Here is a 21,595-nt window from a genome sequence, read left to right as displayed (position 1 = left end):
TGTGTAAATGTGTTTGGGCCTGGTCCAGCAGTGGGAATGACCAGGTTATTTAGATTCCCGTAAGTAAACCATCTGGTTTATCTCATCACCCGCAGTTTAAATCTAAGCGGCCGTAAAAGCTGTTTCCATTTTATGGGATAATCAGCTGTGCTGTTGTGCTGATGTCCCGTCGTTGGCCTCTCACAACATGAAGTCATTTTGGCTTTATTGTGGAAAACGTCCTCGCACTTTACAAGAAAAGCTGGAGCCAATTGTTTGTGCTCGGCGTCTTGGCTGCAGCAGATAGTTTTTACATTATTTGATATACGTCATGATGTGCATAAATTAATACGCCGTCTTTGCAGAGGTTTTTCGAGGGGTCACGGTAAATAATATACTTCAAAGGAAGTTGCAGTCAGTCGACGTTGACAGTCCTGATATTTCAGGATTTTACCAAACAGAAAGAGCTCCTTTTATACTTGAAAGCCGCACCAGGTTTATTCCCACATTGGAAACTCCGTGGGGCAGCTCAACATATTTATTTGCATTTGCAAGTATATGAAGGACTCCATTGTAACTGTGCTTCCTATGGACTTCATATGTACAGTGTATGACGGGGTGACTATGCAGCTACTCCCGCTGTAAATTGTGATTTGATTTTTGTTCATCAAAATTACAAAAAAAAAAAATCATGACTTGAATCTTGTGGAATGATTCCTTCTGGGCTAGAAGGAGTTTTCCCTGCTTGTTTATGTTATATCCATGTTCTCTGGCTTCTGTCACAGTTCAAACACTTGCAGATTGGGCTTGGTTTCAGGTCTCGTTCAGACCTGGTATTAACATCCACCTTGAGTCCAATCCAATCACATGGAGATCATGCTAAATTCAGTTTTAAATGCTCACTGTTTGCCCCTGATTCATCGTCAAATCTGATTACAAAACCACATTCAGAGGTCGCAGGTGTCCACGTTCCATTCTTGGTACAGATCAGAGAGATCACCTCCTCTGACTCATTGCCATTTTAGACTTTTCCTCACGGTAACGCTCAAGACGTGAGATCTTTCTCTAATGGTTCAAATCTTATTTTGTGTTACAGCAGCGTGAGTAGAGGTTTGGTTTGGTTGGAGATTCTCTTGTCTTTTTCAGACATAATTTTGTTCTTGCAAACATCATATCTGATAACATTAGTCCAGGACATATTTTTAATGCCAGCATTTTTAATACGACGTCTCATCAGATCACAGAGGTTGGATTTTAATGCCTAAATTGACTGTGTAGGGAGTGTGGATGCTTGTGTATCTCTGTGTGTGTTGGATCGATTCTTGGATCTTGAAAAACAAAAAAAAAATCCCACGACAAGATAACACAACAAAGACACCAGCGATTCATGTTTTCATTATTTAAGCGAACCCGCCCTTTAAACCAGTCCACATGTTCCCACATAAATCATCCTCGGCACATCGTCACCGTTCGCTGCTTCCATGTGTGCGACTCATATGGTTCGGCTGCTGCTGCAGTTAAGGTGCTTGCAACATCATGTAATGTGGTGTTTCTCATTGGAATGAGGAAAGTTGATGCATGATTGACCACAAACTGTCTGTTTTAAATAACACAAGGGGGGAAAAAAAGTGTCAGACTGAGCAGATGGTCGGCGCTCATTGATTCTGAGGCATGACCCACAAATCTGTGTTCACAACAAGTGGAATGGTATGTATGTTTCTATGTATTCCCAACTGTTCCATTTTTGGTACCCTTCCCTCTTGGGTTACTAAGTAAAATGGTATGGTACCGTCACAACTGTTAGCTAAGTGGATGACCCTTGCGACAGCGATTCTTCATCACCCGCAGTCTTTTCTCTGGCAAAACTTCTTGTTGAGACAAATAGCCACAAATCAAGCAAGGACAACGCGACGTATCTCACTTACACAGCTAGTCGAAAAGCAAGCCTGAGCCATGCCTTTACCGTGATGGAAACGAAATTACTTGGACAGAGCAGAAATCCATTTAATTTCACTGGTTGAGACATTTCCTGCCATAAAAAGTTGTGTTTGTTTTGTGAAGGACATCCCTGTCACATTTTTTCCATACATCGTACACAGGTGCTGAAGTCATTCCTGAGATGACATTCCAACATGTCCCAAAAGTACTGGGTCATTTTCCCGTCAGTAATGAAACAGTCTGAACATTTAGACGTTTTCAAAAATAATGTTTACTATTTTAAAAAAAATAAAATAGATCCATTTTTGGAGGGCAGTTCATACTAACTCTGACAGGATTGATCTCTCCTCTCTGACATCACTCAGTGTGAGATCAGTCCGTCTGCAGAGCTGTGACTCTTTTGATCACAGCTAGCGCCTGACACTTAACTCCAATCTCCTCCTCCTTAATGACTGCACCGATTTGGCTCTTCGGCTCGACGCTAACAGAGCAGCTTTGTGCTGAAGCAGAGGCCCGTAGCTACACGCACACACACACATGCATGACATATACATGGCTTTCCAGTTGACGGAACACACTGTGTGGTCTCTGCACTTTACCTGCTTAACCTCCTGCTCTTTCACAGCAGCACACGGCTGACATCACTGCCCCCGTCAATCACGACTCAAGGTGTCATGTTTTGTCTACCTCAAAGAATGAAATGAGAAATCTCCCCGGTTTGAGTTCTTAATTTTAAATAATTAGAAGCAGGTATCTGCTTTCCTGAAATGACTGTGTCTGTGTTTTGGCCCCTTTATTGCAAAGCAATATGGTTTTAATAAAGCAAATTCCCGTGTCACTTTCAACATTATTTGTATAGGAACCAGCCATTTAAAAAAAAAGAAAAAAAAGAAGTAAAATCATGATTTGCTGGCTTAATATTGATCTCAAACACATGTTATTTTTGCCTGGTAACGCCATGTATTCCCTGCTGGTCCATTCGGGGACTTTGAGACATTCAATATTTCAAGATGTGCTGGCAGGAGGTGAACATTTTTAATACAAGTAATTACAGTATTTCACATTGCTGTTACCACATAGTTGCTGCATTGTTTGTTTTTCCAGCTTTTGTTTCCTCGGCACAGTCATCGTGATCATCTCAGCGATTTTTGCTGTGACTCGTTGCAGATGTGTCCCTGTATAAGTTCACACTCCATGACAGTGTAGTTTAAGTCTAATGACGGGGTTAGAATGATGACTCAATGAGAGAGGCTGTGGCAGAAGCTGCGGTGTGACCACAGATGTAGTGGATTCGCTGCGTAACCCGTTTGTTCTGGAGCGTCGTGCCTTTGTATGCTCGGGCACGTTCACGTGTGGTGATCTGTGATGATGTGGATTGAGGTTTTGGGCAGGACTCCATAATCTGAGCCGCCTCTCATCTGACTGACAGCGGAGATATTTGGCTGGCACCGTTTCAGAGTTGTGCAAATACAGTATCCGTCATCTCCATGTCATTATCGCTCGTCTGTATTTCTATGTTCTTCTCTTTTCCTGATCACACTTTAACATCGTAAGAGTCTCAGCCAAACAAACGAGTCTTAAAACCCTGACTCAACGAGACCTGTCAGCAACCGGAGTGAAATGCACTAACTTTTGTTGGTTTTAATGACGTCAGTTGAGCGTTATTCTTTAAACTTGCTGGGTTTGATTCTTGCAATTTGAGTCTCCTAAGTAACATTAAGTTAGAAACTTGCAAAACCTAGTCAGTGAGCCATCGCAGTGATTTTGAAGCTGTTCATTTAAGGTTAAACCTGTAATTCTATCACAATACATTGGGTACATTCTGTACTAAGGCTGGGTCAAAATTACGGATTTGGTAATATATTGTCGTCCTTCCTCATGCAATGTGATAATCAATACACCAGGGTAGATATTTATATTATAATTCCTGTCAGTTTCACTGGCTGCTCAAACTTGGAAGATACCTGGCAGAAGAAGAGTTTACAGCAGGATAATGGTGGAGAAAGCTATGTTAAGAGATGCTCCATCCACGTTCAATACATAGACTTTATGACCTTTGTTCTCTATGTTGTGAATAAATAGAGAAATTATGCGTCCTCATGATCGCGTATCGCTGTATGATTGTCTTGCAATATATTGATTATCACAGAATCATTGTATCATGATATTATTATCATGGAGTGCAACATCTGTAAATCAACTTTGACCCAAATACCAAATAACATTGTTCACCTTCCTTTTCAGCTATTAATTTTATCAAGATGACCCATTTTTCACAAGAGTGAAAGCTTCTTTTCGAAGGAGGTAGAAGAGCAGTCTTGACCAAAGGTCTGGATTTTATCATAACTGTGTGGGATTCTCTCCGTGACACACAAACACATTTTAAAAGCCCAGAAACAGCCCTGCGGAGACAACAGCGATTGCATTGTCTGGTGCTCGTTTGTGAAAGGAAGCAGGCACGTAAACACTCGATGCCCTGTAAACAGACACAGACCAGTGCCCAACCGCATACACCTGCAGTACAATCAACCTGTTTATTGTACCTGTTTTCATGTTTACTGACATGTCATCTTGGCTGCACTTTCCTCTAATTCAACTTACGGTGTGTTTCCACTGAATGGTTTGGTACGGTACATGTTTTTTTGCTGGAATATTACCAAAATAACTGGCCACAGCGTTCCATTTTTCAGTATCCTTCCCTTGGGGTACCAGAGTAATGGTATGGGTGGAGCTAGACCCGCGAAAGTCAGCTGATTTCGTCAGGTGTTCAACTCCCGCAGTCTATTCTCTTATAAAGCTCGATGACCAGTTGTGTCGCATTCGATGCCGCGCTACGTATCCCGCTGACGTGGCCAGCAGGTACTATTCTCAGTGGAAGCACGCCTGACTGAGGGCTCTACCATTCCAAACCGTACCGTACCATCCTGCGCTGGTTTTTTAATAAGTTAAGCTATGTTATGAGGGGCTTCAAACGATAGTTGATAAGAGTCGGTGGCTTTGTCTGCAAAAAACGTCGCTATAAACCTGCATTCTATTCGTACATTCAGTAAGAAAGTTCTATAATATCGAGAATTCTTGACTGGACTTTGGTATTTTTGTTGCAGCAACAGCACGTTTGGTGCCTTAACCAAATCCCACATATTTTACAGGCCAACACAATGTAACATGAGTTAACTCAATCTAATAACTGGTGAAGATATCTGACTTCTCTGCAGTGTAGGAGGCTCGTGCCAGCATCTTCGACAAAATTAGAGTGTTTAAATGCACTTTTGTAAGTCGCTTTAGATAAAAGTGTCTGCTAAATGACATGTAATGTAATGTAATGTAAAAAATTAAAAAGTTCCTGTTCTCACACTTGCGGTCCAAGATTAGACTTCCTCTTCTTCCCTAACAACAGGGAGTTTACCTTTGACTCAAGCCTGTAATTCCTCAGTGACACAGATACTTGGTTACCTGGCAGCATCTTGCTCTTCATTCATGTGGTCATTATCTGGAGGACATGTACTGTATCTCCCGAGTCTTCCTCCTCCTCTTCTCGTCTCCACTGAATTTAGTGCAGGTGGTGCTCCGCTTCAGCCAAGGCCGATTTCTCTGAGAAGTCACACCCTGACCAGAATTACTCACAACAGAGGCATCTTTGTATTTTTTTTTTTTTTATTTAACTGCCCTACTTTCATTATTTCGCAGTATTATTGCAGATATTTTCTGTCACCCATTAACAAAGCCAACTTCCCCTCAAACACAATCAGTTGATTGGTTCCAAATATGGCGAATCATCGCACAGTGAGAACACAAGTGCGAGAGTACATAACTTTTCTAATTTCTGCGGCCGAGCAGTCCAACAGCTGTTGGGCCTCTGACCCAAAAGAGGAACATCTGCAGTGGTGATGTCACTTTTTGGACAGAGATGGTGAGCAGTGACTTGCTTAAGTGTTGGCAGATCCTCTTTGGCCACTGACAGCTAGTAGAAAGAAAAGAGTAGAGGAGAAAGAGCAAAAGTCTGTTTTTAATGACGCAATTACCAAAGTTTGAAGTCCAGGATTTGATCCATGGGGATATTTTCAACCCAGTGCTGATTTCTCTGAAATCTAGTTTTATTTGTCAAATATGTAAGCTTGTTTTAGGTTGGGTTTTTTTTTTTGCATCAAACTTTGTCCCCTGAAAACAGGCTCTGTCAAGCAAAGCTATCAGATCACGCCGAGGGAGCGTTTGTGTATATACAGCAGCAAAGCAGGGATGCATTTATCCTGTCTGAGCACTGCAGTTTCAACGTTATCATATCACAAATGAAATTGCAGTTGAGAATGTGTCACAAAATTTTGAAATTGGATATTTTAACCCAAATCCTTCAGGCCATTCTTGCTTCAGTGGAGGTTACACGGCATTTTCAGTGCACGTCCATTCCTGTGGAGAGCCTCAGTAGTAGCCACATCTGTGTATATAGGGCAAATACTGTATATACAAACACAGTGCACTTGTGGAAGTCTTAATGTTGGCTCTCTTCAGCTCAGTCTGGCTTTGTTTCTCCCGCACGCACACACACACACACGCCACACGGCGCGGCCTAATTTACAGGAACTGCCACTGCACAGCACTTGTGTATTAGTCCACTCTAATGCCTTCCAGATGCCCATCGTCTATACCCTCTGCTCGTACTCACTAAAACAACACATGATTGTTCTTGGGGTCTTCCCGCTAAGGAGAACCAGGTGTTGAACGGGGACTCTGTGAAAGTGTGTGTGTGTGTGTGTGTGTGTGTGTGTTCGTCTGAGAGAAGAGAAGAAAATGGATGTTGTGGTGATGGGAATAATGGTGCATGTGTGTGTCTGTGTGTTGTGACTGATGGAAGAGAGAGCATGCAAATGTGCATTCAGCCATTCATACAGTTATGATGAAGTGTGCAGACTGAGTACGCCGACCCGGGGAGGAGGTGTCGGACACATGGAAGTCCTTTCTCTCCCATCCTCTCTGCGACTGCGAATGAGGTGTGACTGATGTGTTGTCAAACTACAAAGAAGGATGAAACAGATCAGTACATCTGTCTTAATGTGATGTGGAGAAGAGGTGTAGAGGGAATTTGTAGCCCGACTGCAACTCAATCTCGTTTGAGATCGAGAACATGTCTGGAAGGGGTGTAGTCGTTGCGTCCCACTTCCAAGACAGTCCCGCAAATGAATTGCATGCTGTGTGGTCAAATGTTTCTGCGTTTTGGACGAAATGGAAACTTTATAAGTGACCGTATTGTTGTCTTTTCGTGAAAAATATAACCCCACGTTAGCGCGCTTCTGCCGCAATTGCAACGAGCAGAACTGATATAAATCATTAAGCACACATACTTACGGTTCCGAGGAATCGATCGACCGTGCACCAGTTCTGAAGAAGAACCGGTTCTTGTTTCCCATACCTCGTAGTCGGGTGTCTAATGACTTTTGCCCGGAGAACTCAGCTTAAAATGGACAAGTGACCTGTTTGTTATTGGTTCCCTTATTTTAGGAGATTCTGTCATTGGCCACAACGGTGTCCTTGCTAAATTAAACCAGATTACTGGCAGATTCGGCAGGGTTCATTTGATAAATTGTGCCTACGTTCAGATTACCACCCACATTATTCTGTGTCTTCACATTATTTTCTTATGTGTGTCTTGCTCCTGACTTTTGTTTACATTGATAACCGTTTCATGCTTTCATGTCAACAAACAACCGACAACATCATAAACGTGCGCCCACACATTATTGAAGCAGAATATACAATATTTTGAACACTAACACAATGAAGCTGCTGGCGCAGGTCGATAAAGACCAGTACTCCGTGTGTGCATATTGAGAAAAAGCCGCATGGATTCTCATCTGACTCTTCTCACTCATGTTGCACAACTTCATATTAGATAGACCAGAGTTTCCCCAACTTTCTTTATGGGGACCCACTTTTTTTTAAGATGGCAAACTATCACAAACCAGTGCCTCAGTGACTCATTTGCAGCAATATTTATAGCACATAATATTTTTAATTTAGTAAAGGAATCATTTCCAACAGATTTGATTCCTTCAATATTTAAAAACATGAAAATGTTTGCACATTTGTTTCTGGACCCAAAAGAAAAATCTCCCAAGACTCATCTGTGGGTCCAGACCCAGTCTCTGGGAATCCCTGAGACTTAAAGTGTTTGACCTAAAACCACATGGGGAATGGCACAAATCTGATATGAAAATCATAATAATTGTTAATAAACTTTACACACAGCCCTAAAACATGGCACATGGCCCGGTTCTTTTTTAAAATTTTATTTTCATATGTCGCTTTTTATGAAATTTAATCTTGTTTTTGCTTCACTTCAAATATCAGATTTCGATAAGCCACTTGAGCGTGTTCTTTTATAGCTTAAATTTTCCTGGTGCATTAACTCTGTAGTATGAAGGGAGTCTCATCCCCAGGTTATTAAATAGTAAACTTTTGGTGCATTCGTTTTCGGGACTGAGTCTCTATGAAATGAACCCCAGCTCCACCTGATGAGCACAGAGAGATGCATGTGCTTCATAAGTGTCGGATCGCCTGAGACAGGGGCTCAAGTTTGGCCCATTTTGACATAGATTTTATTATTTATTGTCCAAATCTCTTCTGGAATAACAAACTTCTCTCCTTGAACTGAACTGTGATACACTCATGTTTCTCATCGCCATGTTTTGCTTGTTCCTCTTTGCAGAACGTGACTCTCAGGGAAACTTGGACCTCACGGAGCTGATCGGCGTCCCCCTCCCTCCGTCCGTCTCCTTCGTCGCGGGTTTCGCGGGTTACCCCGCCTACAGCTTCGGACCGGACGCCAACGTGGGCCGCCTCACCAAGTCCTTCATCCCCGACCCGTTCTACGACGAGTTCGCCATCGTGGTCATAGCCAAACCTACGACGCGACACGGTGGGGTGCTGTTCGCCATCACAGACGCTTATCAGAAAGTAAGTCACGGGGATTGGATCGGATTTGTTTGTCGTTGGTATTTTTTAACACGTGACTTTGGTTCAGATCGTACACTTGGGTGTCGCTCTGTCAGAAGTGGAGGATGGATCCCAGAGGGTTGTGCTGTACTACACTGACCCAGGAACGACAAGTGGGACACGAGAAGCTGCTTCTTTTAAGATGGGAGACCAGACGGGAAGATGGGCGAGGTTTACACTGACCGTACAGGGGTCAGAGGTGAGTGTTCAGCGTTCCTTCTTCCTCTCAGGTGAGGTAGTACAAAGATGGCAAAAGACAAGACAGGGTTTTACTTTATAAAGCACTTGTTTAATACACAATGGCAAATTTTAGGTGCTCTACAAAAGCGCATTAAAATAAAACAACTGCAAGAAATCAATACAAAGTGGAAGATTAAAATCGATAACAAAACGCACAAGATTAAAGTCTTTAAATGGTAAAAGAAGTAAAAATAAGAAAAACAAAAGTTAAAAAACAGCGAGATTGGGGGTAAATTATATACACAATTAGAATAAAAAAGAATGTAATGCCACACAGATAAAATTAATATAAGGTGATTTGTTGATTTTAAGTTGGCAAACATTAAGGATTTTTGTGTGGTTTAAACAGAAAATTATAAAACTTTTGAACAATCGTTATTATAAAAGTTTTCATGCAAGTGAAATAATGACCAAAATGTGCTGAACTGTAAGATCTTCAAGTTCTTCATGTTCATGCTCATCATGTTCTCCACGTTGTGAAGTTTGATCTTCCTTCAGATATATATCTGGAACACACTTCGGATGGATATGAAACATCAAGAGTAAAGTGATATGATAAGAACGAGTCTTTTAGTTTCTTGACATTTAGATGTGAGATGAATGAGGCGTTCATGCGCTGAAATCATACGGACTTCACGTCAGAGGAGATCAGATTGAAAATCAAACAGCAGCTGATTGGGTATCAAAAACATCCATAGTGGTCAAGCAGGGGGAGAATTTTAAATGAAAATGAGTGATTTTAAAAAATGTCTCACAATCATTCACGCACATTGGGCAGCCCGTGGCCAAGTGGAAAGGGAACTTGGCTTGTAACTGGAGGGTCGTCGGTTCAAGCCCCCGGGCTGGGGTACACCTAAGAAGGTACCCAACCCCCATTGCTCCCCGGGCACTACTCCGTGTGGCTGCTCCTAATTCTAGGATGGGTCAAATGCAGAGAAATAATTTCTAATAAAGGGGATTAATTAAGTATAAGATTTAGATTTCATATAAGTAAAAAAGAAAAAAAATGTTTACAGTAGGAGCTGGATGTGAAAAATAGACTGTATATATATGTGTTTATGGGATTGACACAAAGTGAACCACAGTGGTTGTATTTGTCGCAGCAACAGAACGACATGAGTCAGCGAAACAAGCGATTTCACTCACTGATGTGTGTTTTTTTTTTTGGTGAACAGTGGAAATTTCTCCGGCACGAGGGGAATCAGCAGTGACAGCCTTTAGCTGCAGAAACGATCCATGTCATTAAGTTAAATCCACTCTTGGGAACTTTTATGGTTTTTATGTTTGTTTGAAAGCGTGGAAGAAAAAATCCAAACATCAGCAGACGTGCACTGTGACAAATTTCTGATGCAGCAAGTTTTTATTTTGTCAAGAAAATGAAATGTTCCCCTTCAGTACTTTTTACACTCTCATCAGCTTTCAGTGTCTTTTTTTTCTTCTTTCACCATCACCAGCTGTTATCAGAGTCACACGATAGAGTCTTCACTTGTTATAGTTAATCCTTTACAGATGTTTATTTGAAATGAGAGAAAGTTGAAATTAAAGCTAAGCTGAGGGCTTAGTGAAAATATTTAATAATTCAGTTTTACGTCAAGAAAACATGTTTGGAGTTTGGAGCTTGAAGCAACACATGTGTCATGTCTCCTTCAGGTTCGTCTCTACATGGACTGTGAGGAATATCACCGCGTGGCCTTCACCAGGAGCCCACGACCTCTGACCTTTGAGGCCAGTTCGGGCATCTTCGTGGGAAACGCCGGGGGCACGGGCCTGACGCGGTTTGTGGTGAGTTGACCGAGAGATGAGACCGAGGTCATACTTACAGTTGTACATACAGTTGGTGTCTCGCTCTTATTTTAGGCCAAAAGGAAATGACAAAAAAGACGCTAATCATGGAAATTTACTTGACATTACATGAGGACACTAGAGGTGGGACTTTAGGTAGCCTCGCAATTTCATTACGATTCAGGAGCCACGATATGACTATCGACCCACCGCCATTTTTAGTACATTTGTAAGGAGAAAGTTTAAAGAGTTTAACTAATTTCCGTTATCATTTATTAAACTGAATGAAATGTGTAAACGGGAAAGTTACAATTGCATTGTCAAGAAGTAACAACTTGAATCAGAATTCACACGTTTAAGACAAAAATGTAAACTGAATCGTGCACAGTTAGCGCCCGTGTGGTTCTCATTCATTGCTCTTGTTTCGAGCAGTAATAGCGACGTTGAGTTCGGTGGCAACAGACGTCCAAACATCAATTTCTACCCCCTTTCGCCACTGAGGCCGTGACTTCTGCTTTGGTTTTGCTGTCGAGTTGCAGGATCAGGGAAATGGCACCACTGTATCTCGGCTCCATGCTTCGGAGTTCCGCCTTTTTTCGTTCAGAATCGTTCCACGTCCACAAATCGGGATGCATCTGAGAATCTATGTTTTTCCCCTCACCCCTAGACTCCGATATAATCCCACACACGTACGGTTTGGCACTCGAAGAAAACAAAGAAAAAACAGAACTCAACTCAGATTTCCTGCTGAGTAATCACTGCCACTTAAGTTGAAAAGCTGTCCCCACATACAGAATGCATTTATTAGGATGCAGTCCTAAACAGGAAGCTAATGAGCTAATGTTATGTTACAGTGATTCATTTAGAATTTCCACAAGGGGGAGCCATCACTCCAGGACCCTGTGGTTTTAAACGATCACATGATGTCACATCAGAATGTTTACAATAAAGTCCTTAGCGACGTATTTATGTGACAATAAGAACATTTTAGTCTATTTTTACAGCTACAGTAGTACAATAGATTTGTAAGCTGACAGGAGTCCTGACTCTGCTTCTTACCTGCGGAAGGAAACCTGTCTTTACATTTGAGACATGAACACAATAGTCTTTGTCGGCAGCATTTTTAACGACCGTCGCAGCAGCAGCAGACAGCAGAGGAATGAACGGCGGCACGTTTTTTTTTTTTTTACGAGCACCGTCTCATCCTGCGAGACCTCGTAAATGACGAGCCTCGTCTGTGATTTACATATTTTTGGCACGAAGCCCGCATCGTCTCATCTTGAGCGACTTACGCCGAGTGCCAAGTGTCAGAGTCACTGCCAGATCCTCAATTAAACGTGAGTTCAAATAAATGAGTAGACAAAGAATGGCAAGGATGTAAGGGCGGCGGTTCGATTCCCGTACGCGACAGAGGGAGTGAAGTGGTGAGGAATCAGACTGGATTAGGTGTGAACATAATCTGATGCCTCTCAAAGATAATAAATTATTCCCAATCATCTGTGATTTGCTGTTAAATCACTTAAGTGTCATATCTGTATGTTAGGAATCCTCCACTTCTTCTTTTCCTCCTAATTTGTATTTTAGTTCATGTGATGGAAAAACTTCAAGATGTTTTTTTGGTCAGGGCAGTGGAAAGAACTCACCGTTGCCAAGTAACAGTAATGTTTTATTGGGAGAAATCTGAGGAGAGTTTTTAAAGAAATCCACTGATCTGTGCAGAGAGAACATGAGTGTGTGTTTTTTCTAGGAGTTTTGGTCTCGGGGGGGAAGGGAAGCCAAACAAATTAGTTTCTACAACTTACTGTGGTTTAATACCAGCTCTGATGTTCATGTACAAAGCATGAGTTTACTGCGAGCCACAGAAGTGCTGGAATTCAGTTTTATTTCGCTTGTATTAAGATATAAAAACAAGCTTTTTTTCAGCAGATTTCAACAATTCACACATACAAATGTTATTCATTGTTTTCTTTTCTTATTGTTTATGCTTTTTGTCACATTTAACTTGGAAGGACACTTGTCAGTGCCTTTGAACTGAGCTGTGTGAGGAGTTAGCGGTCAAATATCACCAAAAACTATTAAGTTATCCAAAAAGAAAAACTAAGAACAGGGGAAAGTAGGAGTTGGAAGAACGCTTTCCTGACTGAATTTTCCTCAAGAAATGCATGTTCTAGTTCCTCTTTCTACTGTTATTGTCACTATGTCCTTCATTATTATATACGTCACTCACTCGACTACAGTTGGTTCAAACCACCCACCGCTCGGCTTTTAAGTGGTACAAAAGAACATTACTCCAGTTTTAGCGGCACTTCACTTCACTGGCTTCCGGATTTGATTTTTTAAATGTCTTCATGGTCTCCACCCCACAGTATCTGCCTGACCCGCTTCAGCCGCACACTCCCTCGCGCTCTCTCAGTTTGACAGATCAGTCGCTGTTAGTCGTCCTTTACACAAAGAAGAAGAAGTTTTGGAGAAGGAAGCTTCTCCGAAACTGTGGAATGAGTCGGCCTTTGCACATCAGGCAGGCCGACTCACTTCCTTAGCTTTATTGTTTTTTTTTACATTTTTACTTGTCATGTCTGTGTAAAGCAAGATTGGATTGGAATTATTGCATCTAAGATTTCACCTCATTCAGGACTTTTCTACTGCTATTTTTACTCAATTCTTATTGTTAATTGGACACTCAAACTGACCCCAGCCGGGCGGGCTACATCCAGTGTACTTCTAGTGCCGGTCCAGAGCCTGAATAAATGGGCAGGTTTGCGGATCATCCGCTGTGGTGAGCCCTAAAGAGGGAAACAAACAAATGAGCAAACAAGCCATTTTTGTCTTGTTTGTAATGGATTACTTTTCAATTGTTCTACATACAGTAGGTTAAAACCCAAATGTTTATTTGTACCCAAATGTTTAAATGCACTTTTGTAAGTCGCTTTGGATAAAAGCGTCTGCTAAATGACATGTAATGTAATGTAAAACCCCAAAAAAAGGGTTAAAGAACAGGAAAAACAGTTAGCGATACTCAGTTAGCGATGCGTTCCCCAAATGCATATGCTCTAGTGTTATGTTATGTGACAACACAACAACTGCTCTCCGTTTACAAAAACAAAAGACACTGAAGATGCTGTAGAGGCATTCAGAACGTCACTGTCTGTGGTTTATTTCTGGGGTTATTTCTCTTTTGTTTCTTGTATGTATGTATGTTTACTGTCAAATGTCCAAAGCCTGAATGGCGGCACAGCAGGCATCGCTGGTATCAAAAATGGCAAACGGCAAAAGAAAAACAAGCAAACAAAAACCCAGTTGAGGCAGCAGCGTAAGGCCATCAATGAGCTGAAGTGACATCTGCCAGATATCTTTCCTTCTCTCCTCCAAAACAACCCCAACTATCCATTGCTTTTTGCCTCTGGCTTCTCTCAGACAGAGAGGACCAGTGGTAAGTGTTTGGTTTCCAGCTGTTCAGTGTTTGAACTGGCAGCTCCGTCACAGATCCTCCGCCTCCGCCCGGGGAGAGGAGGACCAGCCGCCGCGCAGCAGCCAGCGGCGGTAGCTCCCTGCAGTCGTACACGTATGCAAACAAAATATGCTACAATAATATCTCCTGCCTCTCTGACACTAACTTCACTCATGCCTTTGCATTCACGCGTCACAGTAAAGCGCTGCTGCGTCTGGCACTGTCTCTACATGTCTCTGTCTGTGTGTGTGAGAGACTCTGGGAGAATGAGTGTGCAGTTTTAATTTTATGGCTCCTCTGCTTCTCCCTCAGCTGAATGTGTTTTTCTGTCTCATTATGTTTTAAAAAATGCACTTTGAAAGCCAAGTATAGTCTTAATAAACGTCCCTGTGCCTCTCTCTTTGTTATAAGAACCTCATTAAAAAGGATTTGCTGCAGTCTTTTTGTCACAAGGTGGTACATGTCCTATAAAGTGTAAAGTTCGAAAGAAATAATTGAAATTTAATGTTCTAATTTTTTATTTCTAGAGAAAAAAGTCATCACTTTAAGTAGTTATTGATGCTATTGTCAGGAATTAAATTTAAAAAGACGAGTTACAGTAAAAATAAAAATAAGATACAAACTGGATTATCTATCTATAAAGTCGTAATCTTTCGAGAATAAAGTTGTGTTTTTAGGAGAAAGTCGTAATATTTAGATAACAATGTCGTAATATTATGAGAGTAAAGTCGGAATCTTTTGAGAATAAAATCTTAATCTTTCAAGACTTTATTCTCGTAATATTATGACTTTTTTAATATTACAACTTTATTCTTGAAAGATAAATAAAAAATGTTCTCTTCAGTTAGGACCTAACACTCCTTTGTACCTCTTGAAGACAACCAGGCAGAAAATAATAATAATATATTGAATAGCCACCAGGGGGCTGAAGAGAAATCTATGGAAAAAATAACCTTATTTTCACTTGATTTATAACGATATCTCTTTATCCCCAGTTTGAGTAGAAAATGTATGTAAACATTTGTTTTTGTGAATTATGTTTCTTATAATATCCAGTGTCTCAGCGTTGCTTTTTACAATTGCAACAATGTTAAGTGTCTCTTGACCTCCTGACACGGTCACACATCATTTGACCCGTGGCGTCTACCCAAGGATGCCACTACACCAGCTGTTGCTGTGGCAACAACACTTTCCACAACATGGCTGACGCCATCGTAAACAGCAGACGCAGAGCAGTAAACATGCGAGTGCTTGGCCTTTACTCTGACACGGAAGAACACGCTCAATTACCAGCCCGTCTGTGGACAATACCCAGAGTGTAACATATACACAACCCATCTCTAATTCATGATGAAACCTAAACACACACACACAGCACTGCATTCCCACAGATGAAGCACAGACACAGCAACTCTGTTCTGCCTTAAATGTCAATGCCAACAAGAGTCTTCAGCGTCGGTCGTGAGTGTGGTACATCCCCTGACCAATGGCCCTCCAAACCTCTAGACAAGTAAAAATAGGTATTTTTAAGGTGGTATGAGTAGGAAATATGAAGCCAACCAGCTTTAACACATTAGAGATTATAAAACAAACTTCTCATAAACTGACCGTCTCGTTCCGAAATCACCCGTCCATGGGAGAATTTCACGAACTGAAGTTGTTTTAAAAGTTTGTTCTTTCGTTTGTTTGGTGCAACAAACGCATGTCTCTGATTTAGCTGTCATCCCTCCATCTCGCTCTTTTTGTTGTTTCCACTCAATCCAGCCTCGGAGGGTGCAGCAGTTCATTCCATTGAAAGCAGGTGTTTTTTCCCTTCTGGCCTTAAGTCAAACAACTACAACTGAAACATTCAAAAACTACCGCAGAACAGAGCAGATGGAGTCTTACACCCTGATATGTATCATTACGGTAACCCCTAAGAGCTAATTCCCTTGAATAACTGCCAGATATTAATGATAGTTATCATTTGGCATCAAGTGTGCGGATCATCCACTGTGGCCCTCCCTAGAGAGGGAGAAAAAAAATCTGAATGGGACACTTTTCAATCATTCTGTATAGGTTCAAGGTCAAAGAAAGGTTAATAAAGAACAGGAAAACAACAGTTGGCGATACTCGGCATTCCCCAACAACAAAACAGCTCCAAGTAACTCCTGAACTGTTTTGTCAAATCTAGAAATATTCAAAAACTACTTGAAAGCAGAGAAATAGAGCTTTAATAGAGCTCATAATATATGTAGCATTAGAGTATTCTACAGCCATGAACTCCAGGTGGCTTGATTATCATGATGGTCATAAATTTCACATACATGCTTATGATCTCAGTCTTTGTAAAATGTTTATTTCTTCTTTATGGGAGCAGAATATTTGTTCAACAGTTACAGGAGCACTGTTATTTTTGATATGGCTCAGTAAAGAGAGTCTGTTGTGGCTCTAAAGTAAAAGAGAATCATTTACAGGTGGTAAGATTTAGGTCACAGCCTCCAAAAAAAAGCCTGTGACACCTGTTTCACCGTGGGCTGCTCGCGTTATTGTGTGTAGTTGTTTGTGTTTGGTGTCATAACGGGGGTTAACGACGGTGCCGACAAAGCCAGAGGCGGTGTTGTGTTGTGCTGGTGTGTGTGTGGGAAATGTGTTCTAAGCCCCAATAAAATTCAATGAGACAGATTAAAGCAAATTTCCACGGAACATAACACAGACTCTTGTCTTCTTCCACTCCACTCCTCTCCCTCCCTCTCTCTGTCTCTGTCTCTCCAGGGCTCCATCCAGCAGCTGGTGCTGAAGTCAGATCCCACGGCCCCAGATGACCAGTGTGAGGAGGACGATCCTTACGTGAGTGTGAATACACACACGTTTCTTGCACAGCATTCTCATTTAGGACAATCATAACCATTGAAACTAAATGCTTAATTTAACCCTAAACTAACCCAATTCTTAACAAATCAAAAAGCATCACAATATCCTCACAAGGTCAAGTGTCCTCAAAAGACTGGTTTAAATACACATTAGTTCTCACGTCCTACGACGGAAGTGTACACACACATAGCCAAAACATCAAAAATCTGAATGAAGTCGAGCTCTAATTGGTATTTTCAGAAAACACACACACTCCCCCTCTGCAGTCACTTGCAGACCCTGGAATTATTGCTCCCTCTAGTGGTGCATAAGGGGTAGTTCAGTGTGGTGAAAAATGGGCAAACCTGGTTCACACCTTTTTTTTTTGTTCCAGGACGTTTCTTCTGTTTTGACAAAAGCATGACATGAAAGTCTAAAGTCTATAAAGTATAAAATAATGTTGTCCACAAGCACAGACCAGACCTCGTCTGTCTCCCCCATCCAACACATTTGGGACAAATTTGGAATGTTGAGCACAAGCCAGACTTAATCTCCAAGCAGACATTCTCTAAACATGGGAATGGCTGTGGTCTACTTTAATTTCTGAGGCCAAAATAATCAAATACCAACAAAGACGATAAGATCGATAAGGTGCAAAAATTGCAGTATTTTATTTAAAAACACATGTAATCTTTGTCATATCTTTTGCATTTTAGAGTGAAACACGGAAATAGAGCTTTTATCTTACGGTTACAAAATAAAAAGGTAACAAAGTAGCAGCATGGAAAATCATACAAAAATAAATGACATCATATCTTGTACTTGACTAGTAATAGATACCGTGGCAAACACTGAAGAACTAGGTAGTGTTTACATTTAAAAAAGTGAATTAAATAAAAAACTTAAAAGTAAAACAAGTTGCTTCATAATTTTTTTATTATCCATCCAACTTTAATATAAACATAGTCACTTTATAATTAATTTAATAAATAAAGTTTAAATGTTTTTATTTTAAATGACCTCTTATGGTGCCCATGCAGTACATCCACAGTCCACCAGGGGTCATCAGCCTGCATTTTGGAAAGCACTGACCCAAGAATCTGTAGACTTTATAAAAAACTCTTGTGAAAACACACACAACTAGAAAATGATTATTTTTGATAGTCCGTTCAGACGGATTGATTGAGACGATGTGTTGAGGATTTTCATACAACCAGTTTAATAACTTAATTTGTAAATACACAGTTTTCTTCATATATTTTACTGATTTAAGTGAATTTATCAAGGTTTTTTTACCAACAGAAGTGAGTTTTTTTTCAGACATTTTTCTGTGTTAAGTGTAGTTTCTTCATCAATTCTTTGTATTCTTTGTAGGTTTTTACAAGGGTAAAAGTAAAAATGTTTTTATTCAGTTTCTTAATCCATACTCTATTACTCACTTTATTGAGGGTTTGATTTAAAAAGCAAACAAATCTACTGTTTTTCACTCATTTACATTAGATGTACTGTATATGTTGGATATAAGGCCACTTGGGTGTTTTTGTCTCCATTTTATTTTCTCTGATAATCCGAAGAAGAGCATCAGGTTTCATTCAGTAAAGTTAAAATAAATGTATTAAACTCTAGAAACCGTGGGAACCAAACACTGTGTAGTAAAGTCATCTTTAAGCCTCTTGGACTTTTCCCCTGATTGCATTGACTCCTCCCACGTCCTCAAACCCCATCTACGATCATTTGAATCATTTTCTTCGTGTCTTTCTAACATATTTTTTCTCTCTCGCCAGGCCTCTGGATATGGGAGCGGCGACGACACGTTTGAGGACATGGAAGAAGGAGAGGAAGTGAAGAAAGTCGTGGAGGAGATGGTAACACACACTTAACACAAACTTACACACACACACAAACTTATCTGAACTCGGACCAAAGAAAACAACTCTTAATCTTTTTCTGCTGTGGTCGAGACTGGAACACGGTGACACACCTGCCAACTCTGTGAAAAGGATGAGTTTATTTATTATAAATAACTTTAATTTTAAAGTGTGTTTCAGCAAAAGCACTAGATGCTTTTGCCTTTTGAAATGAATTGAAAAAAGACCAATCCGTGCCCCCAAAGTCTTGGCAGGAGACTATTTTCCCGGAAATTGATCGAGTAGAATCACAAAAAACTTTAAATTGGACATTTATGAACTTGAATCAATTTCTTAACTTTAAATGTCTCGTTTGTAAGAATTAGAGAGCTCTAATTGCTGTAGTTGTAACAAACTCGGGACGGGCCCAAGTGCGTCAGGAAACTACGGTGGCCTCCACAGTCCACAGAGAATGTTTTTCTTCTTTGTTTACATCGTACGATTCTGCTTCCCAACACTACCTGGTTTGGTCCTGTCGCACTGCTGTAGTAATCTGACTTTGTTTAGTTTTAGATTTTTCATTAGTTTTAGTTTTTATTTAGTTTTGACTTTTTGTTTTTAAAATAAGTTTGTTTTTAGAGCGGGGTTTGTGAGGTTTTATTTTTTTTTAAATGCTTAGGTCTAGTTTAGTTTTTATTTGCCAGGTGCAAGAAGTCTACAAGAAAGTCGTACTAATACCGCTGAGGTTGGATGCAGTTAGTGTGAAAGGTAAAAAATCAAATAGCCAACAGACTAAAGACACACATTAACGAAGCAACATAGATAATTATAAATTATATACATAACAATGTTACCATGAGACACATCACATTGTTTGTGAGCCAGGAGTCTCAGGGAGTTCAATCTGAGGAAAAACATGATTTAAAAAAAAAAAATGGAAAAAACCCAATAAAAGAGGTTTGATTCACAGGTTTAACCCAACCCTAACCATTTGATCTCAAGTGGGCCGGACCAGTGAAATAATAGCATACTAACCTATGAAAACTACAATACCTTTTTCCCTTTCTAATCTAATAAACAACACACAAGACGTTTAGTCTAAATGTTTAGTATACATTTTAGCAAGTTCATCCTGGGGGCCGGATTGGACCCTCTGGTGGGCGGGCCGTATGTTTGACTTCGAAGAACCAACTGCATAAAAGTGCAACCTTTCAAAAATTCCGACTTCTTCCATTTCCTGTTGTTATTGTCGTCACATAGCCCCTCCCAGAGCTGGACTCCATCTACAGCGTGCCGGTCCAAATTCCGCCCACCGAGATGTCAGTCAGCAGCAGCAGCAGCCACGTCAACGATGATGAGGACGACGGAGATATTCAGGAGTTGTCGGGTGAAGGAGAGGAGACGACGACGACGATGACAGCACACACCACCACCTCTGCGTCATGTAATTCTACTCTTTTATTTCCTTACATATATATTAGTTTTTCACCTTAATTTACGTTCGTCCTTCGTCCTTTTTTTGGCATTTTTTTCTTGTTGTTACTTTATTTGTGAAGCACTTTAACACCCAATTATTTGTATGCTCTGTTTCTGATGCATTAATAAAATCATCCAGCAGATGGCGGTGATGAGTTAGTGTTGCCGCAAACCTCATTTCTCCTCCTCCTCCTTCACCTGCTTCTATTTATACATCTATGTGTATCTTTAGGACCTTTTTTCTGGCATACACACCAACCTTGTCAGGACCAGGATAGACCTCATGGAAACCAAAACCTGGTCCTAATGAGGCTGAACCTCAATTCCTGAGGAACCGGTTAAAGTTTAGGGCCAATATTTGAATTGTGGTTAGGTTAAGGTTAGGGTTCGACATTAACTCACTGTCCAAATGAATGGAAATCATCTTGTGTCTTTTTTTTTTTTTTAAATATATTTTATATTCTTGCTTTTGTCTCATTTTAATACAAATTATTTACCTAGTTATATTCTTGCATACTTTTATCTTTTTATCTGTTTATTTTTATTTATTCTATTCCTTTTTTTGTGTGTCTAATTAAAATGATTAATTGTGTCTCTGTGTCACAGCTCACCCTCTGACACCGACTCAGTCATCAGTTTTGGACAATGTGAGTATTTTTCTATTCTTTTATCTCCTTTTTTTATATATAAGTTAAATAAGTTTTTGTTAGATAATCTACACTAGAGATTCATCTGTCGATTATTTTCTCGATTCATCGAGTCATCGTTTGGTCCAAAAAATGTCAAACGATAAAAAACCTTCATCCTTCTTATTTTTGTCCACAAACCAAAATGATTCACTTATTAATGATTTTTTTTTTGTTTTATAGAGCAAAGAAACAGAAAATATTCACATTTAAGAAGCTGAAAACAATCAGAAATCTTGTTTTAATCATGGAAAAAGCTTCAAACTGATTCATCGATTATCAAAATAGTTAGTAATCAAGTAATTATTTCAGCTCTAATCTACACTAATCCAACATTTGCTTCCAGACTTTGTTAATTAAGCCACTATTACACTGTTGCA

General features: G+C 40.3%; 1 protein-coding gene across 5 annotated transcripts in view; it reads left to right on the top strand.

Annotated features, from left to right (window-relative positions):
* The window catches only part of LOC122768522 (collagen alpha-1(XVIII) chain-like), a 61,604-nt gene that overhangs the window by 25,078 nt on the left and 14,931 nt on the right, over positions 1-21,595 (top strand). For all 5 annotated transcript variants that reach the window (XM_044024612.1, XM_044024604.1, XM_044024596.1 and 2 more), the window contains exons 3-9: positions 8,618-8,865; positions 8,933-9,103; positions 10,795-10,926; positions 17,129-17,203; positions 18,991-19,071; positions 20,314-20,497; positions 21,136-21,176. In XM_044024612.1, coding sequence (XP_043880547.1) covers positions 8,618-8,865; positions 8,933-9,103; positions 10,795-10,926; positions 17,129-17,203; positions 18,991-19,071; positions 20,314-20,497; positions 21,136-21,176 — 932 coding nt within the window. The remainder of the gene's footprint in view (positions 1-8,617; positions 8,866-8,932; positions 9,104-10,794; positions 10,927-17,128; positions 17,204-18,990; positions 19,072-20,313; positions 20,498-21,135; positions 21,177-21,595) is intronic.

Source organism: Solea senegalensis, linkage group LG1, assembly GCF_019176455.1.
Source record: "Solea senegalensis isolate Sse05_10M linkage group LG1, IFAPA_SoseM_1, whole genome shotgun sequence".
NCBI classification, from domain to species: Eukaryota; Metazoa; Chordata; class Actinopteri; order Pleuronectiformes; family Soleidae; genus Solea; species Solea senegalensis.
Note: the sequence above shows the minus strand (reverse complement) of the source record. Positions and strands in the feature narration are given on the sequence as shown.